Here is an 18,925-nt window from a genome sequence, read left to right on the forward strand (position 1 = left end):
CGATGCCAGAGTTTTCAGTCATCACAAAAACAAATAAATGAACTGTTTCTGGTTGGAATTTGGCTTAGAGGTATAGGAGGTCCCATTTCTCAATTTTCATTTAATATTTCATTCTTGTTTTGCCTGTCAGTCAAATTAAGGTTTATGTCCCCCAAAAATAAATTGATGTTCAAAATCCTTTGGGATAAAAAAAAAAAAAGTCTAAACATTTGTCACTGGTATTAAAAAAAAAGAAACACACACACACACACACACACACACACACACACACACACACACACACACACACACACACACACACACACACACACACACACACACACACACACACACACACACACACACACACACACACACACACACACACACACACACACACACACCAATTTAACTTCATCCCACGACAGCACTTCACTGTGTGATTTCCCCTTAGGGTTGTACATCCGTGCTTTAAATCAAGACATGGAGGTACCTGTGAAGGAGTAAAAGTTACCTTGACTCCACTGGGGCGACACAGTGTCCTCTCAATGTGAGGAATCTTTCAATGTTTATTGAGTTCAATTACATAAAGGAAAACGCCCAGTAACCCCACGTGTACAAATGTGACTTGGTAGGTTTAAATAGCACGTCTTCCAGTGGACTATAGTGTCTCTCTCTGTGTTGAGCTGCAGTCTTCATCGTCACTTTCCCTTTTTTTTCCTCTCGTCAATGCAAGTCAGTCACCAAGGTCGAGCCAGCCACGCCCTGAAGCCCTCCATGTTTATTGTGCTCACTCTTGGACACACAAGGAACTGTGGATCAGCCGCACTCAAAATGGAAAAGAAAATGTGGCAATGATGAAAGGATGGATGAATGCTTTCCGAGTTAAAGAAATGAACTAATTAAGAATGAAAATATTTTTTTATTTGTAGTTCCCGTTGTAAGTTTGAAAGTGTTACCTGCAGCACAATGATAGAGTTACTAAGTAATTATAATCTCATTAGTGTAATCAGAGGCGACTAAAAATCAGAGCTGCATTTTTAAAACAAAAGAAAAAAAGAACAATCCGATCACTGCAAACAGTTGTGTCACATTACGCCAAAGCAGGATGATGAAAGTGCTGCAGTTAGCGGTTGACGCAACTTCACTGCAGAAAGCCTCGGTTTTCTGTACACTGTAAAAAATACAGTGTGATTTCAGGTAGGATATTGCAAGTCTCTGGTGCAAAACACAAATACATTCTACATGAAATGAATTTGAATTCAAATGTGCCCTTCTGATTGAAACCCATCAGTTTGAAGCAGAAGCATCAGAACAGGGTCGAGGTTCTTCATTAGCAGGATTTTTAAAATAGTGGATTAGCACATTCTATTTTTTTCTAATAACCATTTTAACTGAAAAATATCAACAAGTACCAATTACTGCTTTTAATATCTTACTAATACGCACAGTCTTTTATGTGTTTGCTGTATCATCAAAATGTGTTCATTGACATGAATGTTGTTTCCTTGTAATTATGCCAAAGTATTATATCCATGCCTCATGAAAACATTGTAAGATAATGTAGTTTAGTGTCATTTAATATATTCAGTACGGTGATAATGTTATTTTGTGAACATATGAATGTAAATCACTTTTTTATAATTTCATTGGTGCACGGGCATTCTGAGTGCAGTTTTTTTTTGGTGGATTAATTGCTGACAGGTCAAGCAGCATCCTTATATGCTATGGGAATAATGCTCTCCTTGGAAAATTACTAAACTATTGCATTTTACCAGTGAAAGTGTGTGTATGCAGTGTATTATGACAGTCAAAATAAAAATGTTGTTATTTTTATCAAAATAAAGTGAGTTAAAATGTTGCTGATAATATTTATTTGTACAGTTTCTACTGGTACACATGTTTTAGAGTGCAGAAAATAAATGTAGCATCTCACCATGGCTGCAGTCCTTCCCTCCGTACCCCAGGGGACAGTCACAGGAGAAAGTCTCCCAGCTCACCCTGCAGGTTCCTCCGTTCTGACACGGGTTGGATTTGCAGAACGGCAGTTTGGCACTGCAGCCTGAAACGAAAAAAACAAGATTCACTTTCCATGACGTGCGTCCCTGCGAATGCATAATATTAATGACAATGTTGCAATAAATCACAAGGCTGTCACTTTCAGCTTCATTAAATGGCCTCCAGTTTCCAGTGTGCATATTTAGAGATAATCCTGCTTGAAAGCAAGTCATCGTTTTCACCACAATGCAGCCACTAGGCATGAGCGTGTAACCATTTTTGATTTTGCTTTAAAAATCATAATTACAGGATAACAGATGTGTGTGAGGTTTTGGTTGCGAATAATACTATCAAAAAACGTTTTTTATTTAAGTCCATCTGTACTTCCTTTGTCCATACAACTAACAACACTGACCAGGAATTGTTCCATTGTTGGCGATGAATGCAGCCAGATCCAGAGGTTTGTTGTCAATGTGCAGCTCCTTCATGCAGCCAATAAACTCTCTGGTGCCGAAGGGGAAGTTGTCTGGCACATTAGGAACCCCACCCAGAAATAATGGACCAGTCAGATCTAGAGACCTAAGAAACATAAACATATGAATCAGTCAAAACCTTTCATGTATGTTCAAAGTGCTTTTATATCAGTGACAAGGTGATACAATAAATACAAGACAACAATGAAGTAATGAAATGTAAAGTAAAGCTTATATTTCACCAGACTCTGAATGAGTTGGAGGCACAAAAAATGGAGAACATAAACACATTTGTGACAACTTTTTCTTGGAATCAGTCTGAATTGGTAATAATCATTTGATGCAAGAAGCTCGGAGAAACTCCCGGCAAAATCTGGATCAAACTTTACCTGAGTTTGCATGTTATATTTCACCACGCTCGCTCAAAAATCACACATTACTCAATCGACATTGGCACAACATTCATTAAATATAGAACGAGTGATTATCGAACATCAGACTGGCAAACTGAAGGGGAAGAACTCATTTCTTGCCCTTCCTTTGATGAAAATAATAATTTCTTGTTTGAACATTGAAAACAATCACCATAAGAAATATACAAAAGGGAGTGAGCAATTTTACATTTTTATGACTGTGTATACATTCATACACGTGCCACACAACAGTTTCTTACACTTTTTAATTCAGAAGAACTTCAAGGTGATTCTATTTAAAATATTATATTACATTGTTATATTCTTATTTGTATTATACCCATTTCCTTATCTCCATTCTTTTTCCTTATTGGTATTACACAGTAACTACTGTTGTTACGCGTCAGTCCGTCTTTCCATCCATCCTTTTATGGTGCAATAATGGATGAAATAAATCAAATCTGAATGTTTGAACATAAAGAAGACCAAGAACATAAGGAGTAGAGGAGTAAATGGGACTATGCATAGACGTGTGGTGGGAAGGAGGAGGAATTAATAAATAAGGACAGAAAAATAAAAAAAGAGGTGTGAGTGAAGCAAAGGGATTAACACAACAAAAGGATTCAACATGTCATCAGAAAATGTGCAAAGGAAGATGAATCGCACAATGGCAGTAGATGATGAGGTGTAATCAGATGTTTTTTTAATAAGATTCGAGTGGAAAAAGGGAACTGAAAAGACGTGTGTGTGTGTGTGGGGGGGGGGGGGGGGGGGGGCAGACGGAGAGACAGATGAACAAACAGAAGATTAAATAGGAGTTACAGCAAACGTCTTCTATAGACGAGGTAAAGGTGGATGATGAGTCAGAGGGAGAGAAGAAAGTCGACCACGAAAGGAAGAGGATGATCGGGGACGTCAACAAACAGCAGAGTTACTCGAATAAAGAGGAGACAAGCAGTGACAAACAGGACAAACGGATGCTGCTGGGGAGACAGATGAACAAACAGGAGATTAAGTGTGAGCTGTACAAAATGTCGAGAGAGAGAGAGAGAGAGAGAGAGAGAGAGAGAGAGAGAGAGAGAGAGAGAGAGAGAGAGAGAGAGAGAGAGAGAGAGAGAGAGAGAGAGAGAGAGAGAGAGAGGTGGATGACAAGACAAGTTGAGGAAAAGTGAGAAGGAAGATGGTGGGAACAGGAAATGACAGTTATGGGACCACATGAGCAAGAAAAAACAAAAAGACTGAAAATGTGCCTTCACTGTTAGTTTGATCCTGTTTCATTGTGAGCTGAGGTTTCTCCTTCTCTTTCTGCAGACACACGCTGCTACGTGCCAAATCAACAGACGCCAGTGGAATATTGAAGGGCAGCAAAGCGAGACAAAAAGGTGCCAGAGCCAAACAAACAAGAGATTAAACGTGAGGTAGTGCAAATATCAACAGCAAAAGTCATTAGAGGAGGATGTGGAGACGAGCAGAAGGTGGGTGAGCTGTCAATGGAGAGAGGGAAGACGGAGCGGAGGACGAGGGTGCTGAAGTCTTCGTCTCTGGCCTTCTTCTTTGATCCATCCTCTCTTCTCTCAGCCTCACTTAGCTCCGACTGAACACAGCCGACGTGATTACAGCTTACAGAGGCGAGGCCAGACGTCAACACTGTGACAGCCCGCTCTCTGAGCGAGTGTGCGCGTGCATTAAGCACTTATTGGCGCACATGGAGACATTAGAGAGCGGCAGAGCGCGGGGAGAGTGGACTGCACAACTTTGACAAGGTCGCGTAGAGCAGTGGCTGGACTGCAGTGAAAGTGCGGGAGAGACGGACGGAGTGGTGAAAAGAAATGAGCGACGGCAACGAGCTGATGAGAGAGAGACGAGACGAGACATGAAGGAGCATAGAGATGTCAAAGAGCTGCGCCTCATTAAAGCTTCAGGTCCCCTCCGGCTTCCCGCACAGTCACCCCGTCACCCTGAGCCTTCACCCCACCAAATCCTCCCCGACTGATTTCAAAAGTTTCAGCAGGATTTTCGCAGATTAGACTGCTTAAGTCGACACCAAGTCATGTAACACCTAGTTTTTATGTGAAAGCAGTGATCTGCTTACTGGCCTGGATTGTGACATTTTACTCTGTCAAATCTCTTGAGGCATTAACACCGATGATGATGAAGTGCAACAGCAGTTATATGTCATCTTCAGGAAAATGGAGGTAAATGATTAACAAATAATACATGACAGTGTTTCGACCTTTCAGTGTGGACTTTGCATGGCCTTCCTGTGCCTTCTTGGCTTTTCTCCAGGTACATGAGTTTACTTTCACATTATAAAACTATGCATGTGAGGTGAATTCATCCATCCAAATGTTTTATATATTAGAATAATATAGTAACAGTAATATGTAATAAATAATAAAACATCATTGCAGAATAAGCAAGTAGAGAGGACAGCTGCTATCATGACACCATGTCTAGGAAAGAAATGTAGACTTTTTGTTCGCCCCCTCACCATCATGTGACTCAACCTGCAGCCCGACAGAATTAACAAGTGATTTATGCACATTGACACGAGACCTAATAAAATCTGGCAGGGGTCTATAATGATTGAGCAGTTCTCCTATTTGTAAACTTAACTGAAAGAGGCAGGCAGGAAAGATTCAACAGTTAAAGTTGATCAATAAAAGTTGACATCAATTCGAACAAGAATATAGAGGTTGACCTCTCCAGGGTGTAAAGTGAAGGCTGTCATTGTGTTGTCATAGGTGACCTGTCCGGTGTCTAACCTGCCCTTGCCCTTCATATATATTGTATATTGTGACGACGTATGTCTGTGTTGGTGCGTTTTATCTATTTATAATAAAAGGCCTGGGCTCATGCTGCATCTCATGATAAACATTTCATCTCACTTTTCAACAGTTGCCTATTTTTCTTTTTCAAGCAACCTTTCACAGGCACCAGTGTTTTTGCAGACTGGTTGATAGGTTGAACGTCTTGACTGTGGTGTCATCGGTTAATTTTAACCCATTAGCATCAGCCTAATGTAGCCGATTACACAAAGCTACTTGTGAATAAGTGAACGAAACATTGTACAGTGTATGGACACCTTCAGTGAAATAGCTACCCGCTCATTAGGATAAGTGAATAGCCAAGATTGATCAACCTCATTTTTACCTTGAATGCCTAATATACCTTAAGAAATTTCTGAATGAGACGGTAACGGTAATAGAGCTTGCTGTTTGAAGAGAAGCAGAATTCCTGACTCATGTGCAGTCGTTACTCAGAAATGTACAGAGTTTATATGATACTATATATAAAGTTTGCTTGCAGTCATCTCACCTGTTGGAAGGTAGCTTAATTAGTCTTAATGGCAAATATGTTACTTATCCCCTCTAAATATTCCGTTTATATCACTATTTCTTCTTTTTAAAAAAAAAAAATTCTAGACCCCCTCTGTGTGGAGTACTTGAGCCGCCTGCCTCTGTAATTGTAATATTTCCAGTTAATCATGATCCTATTTTTAGGTCTCCTATACCAGTCTGTGGTGCTTTCATCACATCACTTATCACAAACATAAAAAAAAAAATAAAAAAAAAGAATGGCGAGCTGGCAGAGAGAGAGGGGAACTCACTTCTTGTTGCTGGTCTGTTTGCCCTGTGCAGCACAGCTGTAATTTCCGAGCTGCGTACCGAAGCGGAGCGACAAGGACGTATCACAGTCGTCGACGCTCACCACAGCAATCTTCTCATCCGACGGACCCTGAGCTTCACCGCTCATACTGCGCCTCGGCTGAACACACATACAAGCAAACACGCGAGATTGAATATAGGGTAGAAAGAAAGAGAAAACAAGATACATCACAACACCAGTCGACATGCGGGGAAACCCAAAGCATTGACTAAATCTAGGGTTTGTATCAACGCAGCCACCAGATAGTTTCAACACAGTGATTTACAGTTCTACTGTACAGTATGTTAAAAAGGGGAGAAATTTGAGTTAGTAAGACCAAGAATAACAAATATTAGGGGTGAGATTAAAATAAAAAAAACAAACTAAAGCAGACACACATTCACTCTTCACTCGCTGTCTGCTGGTGGAAAAAAGGACAGAACAAAAGAAAGGAAGGAGGACAAAGAGCCACGAAAAGAAGTGTATGTGCACCCTGACACACACTCATACTCACATAGCGTGTAGCTGGCTGAGGGAAATGAAAGAACATGAAAGAAAATTAAAGAAGATGTGCAGCCAATGTGCATGCATATAAAATGGTGACAAGCAAACGCCCACATAATTGCACACATGCACAAACACTTCGGCTCCATTCAGAGTGCTGTCTGCGTCGAGGCTGGAACAACTATTGTGCCGACGCATCAGAAGCACAAACGGAAGTATGCCAACAAAATTTCAAACGGTTTCTCATCAGGCAGATTTCATTTAGGCTGAATGTGAGATCAAACATGAGATCAAAAAGTGAAAGTGGTTCGGGACAAACAAAGACAAAGTGTGTAAGATGTCATACGTAAACCCACCTTGTTGTAGTAGCGGATGTGAACTGTGTGCCAGTTTCCGTCGCTCACCCCGCCTGGCAGGAAGGGACTCACCTGAGTGGAGGATTCACCTGCAGGCAGATGGATGAAGTTTGTGTCAAAATGTAAGCAAGGAATAATTTCTATCTGCACAGGTGGTTTAAACCTTCATCACTGGGATTATCTAGGAGTTTTACTTATAATTCTCTCTGTCCCAGCTTCAGGCATGCATGAATTAAACATACTTGGTAAATAAGTCACTCAAATTAACTATAAAGTTTCTGTATTTTGTGTTGTGGAGTTTGCATGTTTTCCCTGGATTTACTAAAGATACTCTGGTTTCCTACCACCGTCCAGAAACATGCAATTGAATATAATTGGTGACTGATGCCCAGCCAAAGTTAAACCGTGTCACACATTCATAAGAATGTCACCATGGTGGAAATGACACTAATTGTACCCTTCCAGGAAATCTCATGGGCCTGATCGGAAAGGTCCACGTCACTCTAACCCGACACCCTATCGCAGAGATAGACAGTATGCATGTTTCCAGTATCTTATTGATCTTTCCATTCATCTTCTAGACCAATTTACACAACTCAGCGCTGGAGCCGATCCCAGTTAATTATGGTTAAGGGCAGGGTACATCCTGCACAGGTTTTCAGCCCATCACATGGCGAATGCAGGAACAGACAGTCAGACACCCTTCATATTTACAACCACAGGCACAATTTAGAGAAAACTTTGCACTAAAAGGCCTCCGAGCCAAACTAGGACATGAACCCTGAACGTTCCTGCTCCAACAGACCTGGATCAATTATATTTGTTATCATGAAGCTCTCCTGGTAACAAGCCACTTATTCCATTCAAGTGTGTTGAAGCTGGAACAAATCAAATCCTCCAGGACTATGGAACTCCAGGAGCAGGAGAGCCCAGTATTGAACTATCATGTCATAAAAAAACAAACAAACAAATGCTTCAAAGTTATTTTATTTGCTGCTACTTTCATCGAAAATATCAGTCACAGCATTAAAATGTTGTTCCACCTTTGGAGTCTTATTTGCTTAGTGTTTCCTCAATAATTAAATTTAAAGAAAACCTCTGCCCTGATGATTACTGAATAAACTGTTTAATTAATCATTAAAGTCATATATGATGTGCTTAGTCATTGCTATATGAGTGAAATCCACCAAAAACAAGCTTCACTCCATAAGGCCTCTGACAGACAGATAGGTGAACATACTCTGTTGTCCCAGAAGTGAAATTTGTTTTTCTACTGGTCACATGTTGTTGCTTGAAACATAAACATTCAACAGAATAGGGTCTGTCCTCATCTGTATTCACAGAAACTTTACGTACAAAACTGTAGATGGCATTGTATTGAAAAAACTTGAATAAACATGATCACGTTACCTGTGGAGTATTTGAACACCACTTGTCCTTCTTGAATCTCCAAGGCGATGAAGTCGTGTTTCTCATTGAAGCGTCCGTTATAGAACAGAAGGCCACTGTTCTCCAAGGTGGCAAAGCTACAACAAACACACAATAGCTTCATTATGACTATGCCATATGCAGGTTCATTTGTATTACTATTATAATTATCCAGCTGGAATCTTTTTTTTTTTTGCAAGCAGAAAATATACAACAATACAGCTCCTGAGTTTTCTGATGAGATATTTTACTCTTTAGCCTGGCCAACGCAACATCTGACCCTGATACAAGTGAGCAATACAAAAACTAATTCCGCACAGCAAAACAAAGCCGACTCCAGCACACTTGTGCTTAGCATGGAAGAACAAAAGGTATTCAAACCCTTCCACAGTTAATTAACTTCTCTGCCGGAGACGTGTCTCCTCGCCCCCAGCAGATCAGACTCATACTGCAGTGCTTTTCTACAGGAAAGACGGAAAAAGTCCCTCCTGACAATGGGATTCCTTCTGCTATAACACAGACCACAATCCAAACAGATGCTCCTGCCTTCATTCAAAAAGACCTTTTTTTTTTACTAAATATTTTTCTAGTTAAACATTCAGCCCTCATATGAAGCACCTGACATCTTTTGAGCAATCTAGATTTTTCCTTTGGGGTTCTCAGTGAGGTTCACTGGTGTTAAAAAAAATTGGATGCAACCCAACGCCAACAGTCAAAAATACCTTAGATGTCATGGGTCAGATTCAGCTGTGCAGCCCTGAAGCTGCTGTAAATCCTTTAAAAAGAATATTGCTTCTTATTTTCTGTTTTGTTGAGTTAAAAATATCAGCATGGGCTTTAACAGCAGCCAGAGTGGCTAGACCAACAGATATATTATTGCAGTGCTGCGCTGCGGACAAGAGGACGTTATCACACGTTTCAATCACGATAACGTTAAAACCATGCTATTTGAGGCTGCTGCTGTTGTCTTAAATAAATCCAGCCTTATTCAACAGCATAGGAGTGTTGTTTCTTGTTCGTACAGGTCCAACAGGCAGCCTAACCTAGAGTCTGCACATCGGATCTCGACAAGCCACCAGGAATAGCTGAGAAGCAGTGTAACATAAGCTTTGCAAGAGTAAGTGCAGAATATGAGCTGTGGCAATGAGGCGTGGCCGCAAGGAGACTGAAGGGGTAAATGACTGGAAACACATTTTAATGTCTGTTGGCATTAGAGTGATTGTAGTAGGTAAAATTCATTATATGAAACCAGCAACTGTGTAAAAATAATATGAAGCAATTTTCCCTCATAACACCTACAAAGTAAAAGTTGATGATATTTTAATAGAACATGATGATTTTCAGCTCATAGAAAAAAACTCTAAAAGTCGGTTTCTCAGTCAAAATGAAAAAAGCAAAAAAAAAACAACTATCCACTCTTGTTTGTAGCAGTGATCCTGATGTTGAAATCCAGCTCAGTAAAATAATAAGTGTGCTTTAAGCACACTGACCCACACAGTGCTGAGGATCCCAGACCCCCTTAGATCACTGGGGCCGTTTGAGGATTTGCCTGGTCTCACATTGTCCAGATTGTATAGTTACAAGTCAAAGAAAAGCACCATAATAAGAAACCTATGAGAAACTATAACATTTTAGACGCTGGACTGAGTTGGTGTATTCACCAACGTTTGACATCAATCAAAGTTTTTGGGAAAATGGAGGAGCTCTGAGGAAAAGGGGGAAAACTGAGATAATGTGTCCCTACAGCACGTCAGGAATTAGTCGTCCTCTGTCTGATTTGTTGGTTTATATTCTTCTTTATTGTTATTGTTCTGTTTCTGCAATAAACATTATTGATACAGGTTTTCGTAATTGAGATGGGAGATTTCATTCTCAAGAGAGACCTGTTTCAAACATTCAGACGTGTAACTGACTCGTGTTTCCCCCAGTTATTTTCAGAGGGTCTTGTTAACTTCCTGCTCTTTACAGAGTAGAATAGAATAGAATAGAATAGAATAAACATACTTTATTAATCCCAGGGGTAAATGCTTTAAGTGTATCTTGATATGTCCTTATTTTCCAGTTGGGTGTGAGTGCACTGTTCTGTGTACTGTTCATCCTGCCTTTCACCTCGCTCCAGTTCACGGACCTTGTTATTGAATTCTCCTGTGTGTGCTTCTGCACCGCTGATGGCCTTCATATGTACCAAACTCTGCTTTCCTGTTTAGTCTGTGAATAAACTGTCTAAAGTCAATTTGGTGTTTCATAACAATTTGTTGACTTATGTACATGACTTATGTATATGTACATGTTATTAGGAAAGGCCTAACTGAAAGAGAGATTTAAAAGAAAAATAAGACTTAAGAATATTTTTTGTTTTTGTGCAGTCAAAGTGTGTTCCTAGTTTTGTGTCTCGCTCAATTTTCATTTTTCTTGAAGTTTCTTGTGGTCTGGTCTTTTACTCCCTGCCAACATAGTTGTATGTTGTGTCTTATCAAGCCCTGCCTCCCCCGTTTGTAGTTAACCTCTCATATCTCCTCCTGAGTGTTTGCTCCAGCCTTGTCTTATAGTGTTTCTGGCCCTACTCTTTTGTTTTACTTTAGTTTAATGACCTTGGCTATTTGGACTTGTCAATGGACTCAACCTTTCTGATCCTCGAATAAACAGCAAAACCCGTGTCTGTGAATTTGAGAATGAATATGATAACACCACCATATTCCAAGGAAATGCTAATTTGATGTTGCTTGTACATTATTGATCATTAAAAAGAATGACCAAATAAATGTCAAATCAAACCATTGTCACTCACCACTAGTCTCACCATTGTTCAACATAGGAGTACTTTACAAGCAACGGATGTAAATATGAACCCTTTACAGCGATCATAGCGTTACAAAACATCGCTCGACTTATCATCATTGCCCAGACAGCAGAACGAACGGCACGTAGTCTCTTAATGCACCGACGATGCTCATTTGACCAGAAGACCGTGACCATAAAGTGTCATAGCAACCGTGCCATGGTGGCCACATCAGCCTAGCAACAATCGCATGGACCACATCGCCTTAGCAACTATCATTAGACGACATCACCCCTGGCAACCATCCCTACATCCCTCCCTGACCACTCTTAAGGGCCACTTCAGATCTCCCATAGACCGGCACTCTGCATCACGTCAAGAGGGAGCGGCAGAAAAAGTGGAGGAAGACGAGCAAACACGCAGGATTTAGGTCATAAGACGATCGCTTACTTTCACTATTAAAATGTGACAAGAGCCAAAATGAACCGCATAAAGTTTTGAGACCAAGCAGGGGCAATTTTCCCATAAATACCCTTTAAATTGAAATGTGATGCATGTAAAACCTTCCCCCGCATTAGCTAATTGAACAAATTGATCAAACAGCCTCCTTTTTGACTGGTAAGTGGGGTATTACTTTTCAGGATAATGACAGTTTTGACCCCGCCGTGGTAAGACCATGAGGTCACCTCGCTGTGAAACCATCACTGAAATATGTAAGACTAAAAGGGTGATCAGATGTAAGACGAGAACAAAAGTGAAAGCAGAGATGGTGGGGAAACCAGTAAATTGGCAGATGAAAGAGGAGTGAGAGGAGAGATCGCTCTTCTCACTGGAAAGAGGTGGAGACAGCGGAGAGAGAAACCATGAATAATAGGATCGATCTCCGAGATGGAGATGAAATAAATAGATTAAAGCAAAAAGGAGAGAGGGACTCTGTAAGAGGAAGAGAGAGCGGAGAATCAAAGGAGTGCGGTGATGGCTCCGTGTCTGATGAGCGATGGGAGCCGAAATAAAGGACCAGGGAGGGAAGACATAATGAAAAATCTGAGCACAAAAACAGAATCCTCACAGTGGGCGATAAAAAAATTTGAAAACTAAGGCAATATTATGCAAGAAAAAATTAAAAAATAGACGGAAAGTTGTACATACGTTAACGAGATGGAGAGGTGAAATCTTTGTCTGAGTCCACGGAACATGGCGAAAGACTTTGGTGGGAAGGATCGGGCGGTGACGGTACAGTACGGACGCTCAAAGCCTCCTGCAGGGCACTCGCAGCGAAAACCACCTCCTGAGAGCTCCCGGCACGTCCCGCCGTTCCGGCACACACCTGGAACACATCTGCCCTGTCGTCGGTCAAACTCACAGCGGTCACCTGGGAAGAAAGAAGAAAAACCATCAGCCTGTGTTGACCGGAAAAGAAAATCTGCAGAAACATGCTCACCAAGCCACAAAACCACTCACACACACTTCAAAAAACCTGAAATCGAACCCGGGTCTTCTAGATGTGAGACACAAATACTAACCACTGTTTCATATGCATGTAATTCCCTGTTGTACAGATTTGGATAAAGATAAACACACTGAAGCGATCTCCACCCTCATTGTCTGTATCAATAAATTTTCAGTGTTTGGTTTCAGAGAGACTTTGAGGTCATTAAAATTCACTGACCTCACTGGCAAGTCCACTAAAACAAACAGATGCTGCACAGCCAAACATCGTTCAAACCCACAGAGATTTACTCTTAAATTCTAGCAGGCTTTGTACGTGCTTGACTGGAATTACACTAATAGAATATGATGGCCTACTCATTACCTGATTAGACAACCAGCATGGCATACTTTCAGCTGAATGACATAACAAATATCCGACAGAAATGTTTTGTGTGCGTGTTTGAATTGTCCAACGGTAACACCAGGCATGTGCTTAGGTCGACTCAACAACTATGACTAGTTCTTCATGACTGATTATATGTGTAACAGCATATAAGGAATCCACAAACATTTAGGCATGCGGCCAGTCTGTGACTAATGCAAACGTTCTCAAAAAAAATAAAGAAGAAAAACCCTCCAGACTGCATCGATTGTAATTATGTGGGTTCCACAAATTACAATTAACCAATAAATCATTGAAAATATTCCAAAATTGCTGTTTTAGTGATATTTCTAGAAAGACTTAAAAACTAAATACAGCAGAAGTCATAGGCTGCTGACGGCTGTTACTTGCTCTGATACACTAAAATGTGTTTGAACGTCTGGAGAAATGGTGTTGAAATAAAAACGATAAGTTTCCACTCGCAATACGTGTGAGGTTAGTTGGTGACCTTGAGCAGGTGTTAGCTCAGATTGGCTCCAGAAGCCCTTAGCACGGTAAAACGGTACAGAAGATTGAACCACTACATTTAGTTCAATGAGTGCTGTAAAAAAACAATTAATTGACATGTGGGCCTGATTGGTCATGGCTTTACTCAGGGTGCGACTGGTGAAGAAACCAGAGAATGGGGTGTATTTGATTGGAGTTTGAAAAAAAAAAGAAAGAAATGTAGGCACATTTTTTCATGGGAAATTTCCTGGTAACTCCCATGTCAACCAGAGCTACTGGGTGTAAGTGAGTCACAGCTACCGGAGTTGACAGCTCTGCTTTAATTGACCTTTAAAATCCAAATTGTATAATGATTTTCCAGCCTTATGGTCAACGTATATTCACCACGGAGCGAGGGATATGGACTTTATCCCCTATGTGATAAAAAAGAGGGGATGTGTAGCTCCCTCCACCTCCAAGCAAATCATACTTTAGTTTTCACTCCTCAGTTTATCATTTTCCAACCAAATTACCAAACATAGCAGCAGAGAGGCTGACCATGCCTTTACAATCAGCCACCGAAGTGATCTATTCAGCATTGCAATCAGCTATTTACAGTCCTTGCTGCTAATGTGTGAACCTTCAATCCACTCAGTAAAGGTTGTGCTATGTTACCTGAGAGCGTTCTGCACATTTTGAAGGAGGCTACTTAAAGTGAGGGTCTCAAAATGCCACAATCAATAAGCCTGTGCTTTTTTTTTCTGCATGTCAAATGTTAAAGGAGAGTGCTGCAGGTTTCTCCGAGCTGCATTCACCAGATGCTTTAAAATGTAAATTAGCCCTTGATTGGATAGTGGAAGCAGCAGGGTTTTGATTCCTGAAGAGAAGTTGTACAGGACTGACATTTATTATTCCTCAAATCAATGTGGACCCCCCCACCCCACCCCCCACCAAAAAAAAAAAAAAGGCAGTTTTTACCTGACAGTACAGAGAATGAGGCGTGATATAGGAAGAAATAATATGTTTTCCTGCAGAATATGATTCGGTTGCTGGAGAATTGTGAACAAATAAAAACACCATGAACAAATCTGCAGACAAGAATAAACACAGATTTGGCTGCCAGTCAAACAAGCGCCTGTCTGGACTGTCTCGGGGGGCAACAACACCCACACAACACACACATTAACCAAAAAAAAAACCAAAAACAGGTATGCACAGTCTATTCGGTTTTCACCTCCTTGAGCATATTTGGACACACATTGTCTGGCGTTGAGCTGCTGCACACCCACACCCAGTGGCCTCCACGTAACCAGAGCAGACAGGGCTTCAGTGTAGCCTGAAGACAGATGGCTCCTTAAGGACCCACTTTACAACCTGCTAAGGGCTCCTAGTGCGTGCACATGCACACACACACACACACACACACACACACACACACACAGAGAAATGCAAAAACATAAATTCTAAGGCAATACAGAACATTCACTGTGATACCTCCGTTTCTTGCGAACGCACGCACACAAGCACACACACACACACACACACACACACACACACACACACACACACACACACACACACACACACACACACACACACACACACACACACACACACACACACACACACACACACACACACACACACACACACACACACACACACACACACACAGATCATTACCCCTGCCCTCCAGGCTGTCGAGTTTTATCATGTAACTGTTTCTGCTGGCACTTTTTGTTTGTGCTGCTTTTAGATGCCAAAGAACCCACTGACAGAGTCCTCACATCTTCACACACACGCACGCACGCACGCACGCGCACACACACACACACGTTGTAAGTCACTGTTACTCATGATCGCTTGGACGTGTGTATTTATTTGACACACAGCACATGGAGCTGCACGACCAATTTCTCAGACGCACAGGAAAAGCCCTGGCACGCACACACACACACACACACACACACACACACACACACACACACACACACACACACACACACACACACACACACACACACACACACACACACACACACACACACACACACACACACACACACGGGTGGACAAACACACAGGCGCTGGAGGGCGAGTCAAGACCACATGCTGGCACAGGAGCTGTGAAAGCGCAGGTTTCACACACTGATACTGATCGTTTGTGACATGTGACGAAAACATACACTGACAGTATGAAGTATAAAGCCAAACAGTGTTTAGCTTTTTGTACAAGAATTTAAGGTGTAATCTGTTTGAACTACCCTTTGTTCAGTAGTCCTTTAAACACCAATAATTTCTTTGTTGAAAACACAGATTGTGTTACTAAAATTTGGTTAAGTAAGTTCACTGATCTCTTCAACTAAACAAAACTTTACTGCAAAAACACTTTAGGAGGAATTTCTGCACAAGCTGATATAAGTACAATATTATTGTAGCAAATTCTTCTATGTTATATTATCAAATGTAACATAGTATATTCAAAATCATGCATATCGTATGTCACGTAGCATGTGAAGGAGTGCAACACAAGTAATGTGATAATAGTATAACGTGATGTAGTGTAACGTGATATAGTATAACGTGACATAGTATAACGTGATGTAGCGCAGGATAACAATGTAAGGTAACATAACCTAGAAGAGCATAGTGTATGTCACGTAATATAACTCGTATGAGATACAAAATCAATCATATAAAAAGTATTTTGATATACTATGACAAAAATAAGTAAATAAATAGTTTAAGAGTAAAAGTAATAATATAGAACATGATATATTTCTGACAAATGAGTAAAAATTTAATTTATTAAAGAAAATTCTTACACCACAGTCTTATTGAATCATTAATATGAGATAATTGCATAACAGGCGCTGTTGATTACTGAGATTTTTCAATTTTCAAGAATTCATGTGGATCTAAATTACGTTCTCGTTGTATCAGTTAATTTTCTAGTCAGTCCGACTAGACATCACCACTCCTCCGGCCGCAGGGCAGCTGATATCTGCCACTTCTGGCTGACAAACATACTCTTGCACCATCATATCAGCCCGAGGAAACGCGCACACGCACACGCACACACACACGCACACACACACACACACACACACACAGCCGAGTCAGAAGTCCAGCTCAGCTTACAATGGCCTAAAGACATTCAAATGATCACATCTGTCTGTCCTTGAGCTTTGTCTCATCCTCTTGCCCCTCTCACTTTTAAGCATATACCTCTATGTTAAGCGCACACAACAGGGAACCAATTAGGCCTAAAAACCACACACACTCACTCACTGTTTCCCTGCCTTTGTCTGTTGGAGTTACTCATCTGTACAGATCCTCTCATTAATATTAAAAAAAATAAATACACATTAATACTCATGAATTATGCGTATCTGAGACTTGAACACAGACACCTACACACGCTCGTTCATTATGCACACCCACTTGTGCTCAAGTTTGCGTACTGGGAGAAAATAAATTGACAGACAGAAAAAACCACACACGAAAAAAAAAATATGCATGCACACACATTCAGTATGTAAAACACACATGCACGCACTAATTAGAGGTAGCAAAGCAGCACAGACGTGATCTCACACTGACTCAGCGATGGGCTTTTTATTCCCATCCTTTGCCCAGACGGTGTGAAGGCGTCCACTTCAGTGAAGTACTCGCACTGATCAGCAGGGACAGGAGGCAAACACACACACACACTTACACAAATGGAGAAGGACAAAGTGTGTAATTCCTCATTCGGCTACTCCAACTCACATGAACAGAAAGGTCAAACAACCACTGAACAGCGGGTGTCCGGCACCAGGATAGCACTTAGGATTTCACACGGAAACACTTTGTCTGCGCACACAGATGGTTCCCAAAATCAGAAGGAAAACGTACACACCCACGCAGGCGAGACACAACTTAATGCATATATGCAGTGAAACAAAGAAGCACACGTACCGTTACACACCCGAGCATATAATTATAATAATATAAACTTTATTTGTATAGCACTTTTCTAAACTCAGTTACAAAGTGCTTTTACATTAAAACCACAATATAATCTGCCACATACAGCCCAGTCTGATCTCGAGTGGGCCGGACTGATGAATTAGTACCATGGTAACCTTTAAATTTAAAGTTTTTCTTTATTGTGGCTTAGAGAATATGTAATGAAAGTGTCTATACTTTTGCAAAAAAGAAACAATTACTACGTAAAATGACTACAATCTCAACATGAAGCCAATTTTAACGAGACCTTCTGATGAAAGATAAATGGGATTCACTTATATACTGTAGCGCTTTTCAATTGTGTGAGCAGCCTCAAAGTGCTTTACATTGTTAATCATATTAACCCTTTCACACGTCAATGTAGGCTGTGGATATGCAAGGTGCTCAGTGGCTTGCTTAGGCACGCTTTGGCCTGTGGTGAGGTGGCGATGGAAATCAAACCGACAACTTCTCAATTGTGAGATGGCGGCTCTACCAACCGAGCCATGTCGCCCCTGAAATACAGTAAAATACTGTTTTTCTCTTTTCCAATGAGGACAGAGAATGGGACCTTTATCAAAGTCTAAAACTTTAAGGTAAAACGTTATAAGAAGCTATAACTAGTCACATCTTTTTTATTTATTCATTCATATTTTACGAATATGACACTTATATAAATACAATAATTATAAGAGCTGCAAAATACGAATTAAACATGAGGCATGAATTGCAATATGACTTCTGATAAACAAACTGTAGATGATGTTGATGTCTTTCGTCGGTCCAGATAACAATGTTCTTCCTCTTCTTGGACCCAATTTTAAGCAGACTGCACCATGTTTGTTTTTCTATTTTTTGATGAGACATAAATCTCATCAGCAGCATTGTCGAAGTTTTTTGTGTTTCTGACTTCTGGCCTGATGTCATCAAGTATAATGTAATACTGGAATAATCAAGTCCAATAAAAAGACTGCATGGAAACTAATTTATTGCCGTTCATTCAGTCCTTTGTGATACGTTGATAACGTGACGATGAAAAATGTGCACCACATTGCACA

General features: G+C 40.7%; 1 protein-coding gene across 1 annotated transcript in view; it reads right to left on the minus strand.

Annotated features, from left to right (window-relative positions):
• The window catches only part of celsr3 (cadherin, EGF LAG seven-pass G-type receptor 3), a gene marked incomplete at its 5' end in the record, with an annotated part of 124,120 nt that overhangs the window by 59,326 nt on the left and 45,869 nt on the right, over positions 1-18,925 (minus strand). Inside the window, 7 exons of the mRNA XM_080470030.1 lie at positions 1,916-2,041; positions 2,393-2,556; positions 6,474-6,631; positions 7,026-7,040; positions 7,372-7,460; positions 8,782-8,897; positions 12,728-12,950. Coding sequence (XP_080326156.1) covers positions 1,916-2,041; positions 2,393-2,556; positions 6,474-6,631; positions 7,026-7,040; positions 7,372-7,460; positions 8,782-8,897; positions 12,728-12,950 — 891 coding nt within the window. The remainder of the gene's footprint in view (positions 1-1,915; positions 2,042-2,392; positions 2,557-6,473; positions 6,632-7,025; positions 7,041-7,371; positions 7,461-8,781; positions 8,898-12,727; positions 12,951-18,925) is intronic.

This window comes from Lipophrys pholis (genome assembly GCF_963383615.2).
Source record: "Lipophrys pholis genome assembly, chromosome: 8".
Lineage (NCBI taxonomy): Eukaryota > Metazoa > Chordata > Actinopteri > Blenniiformes > Blenniidae > Lipophrys > Lipophrys pholis.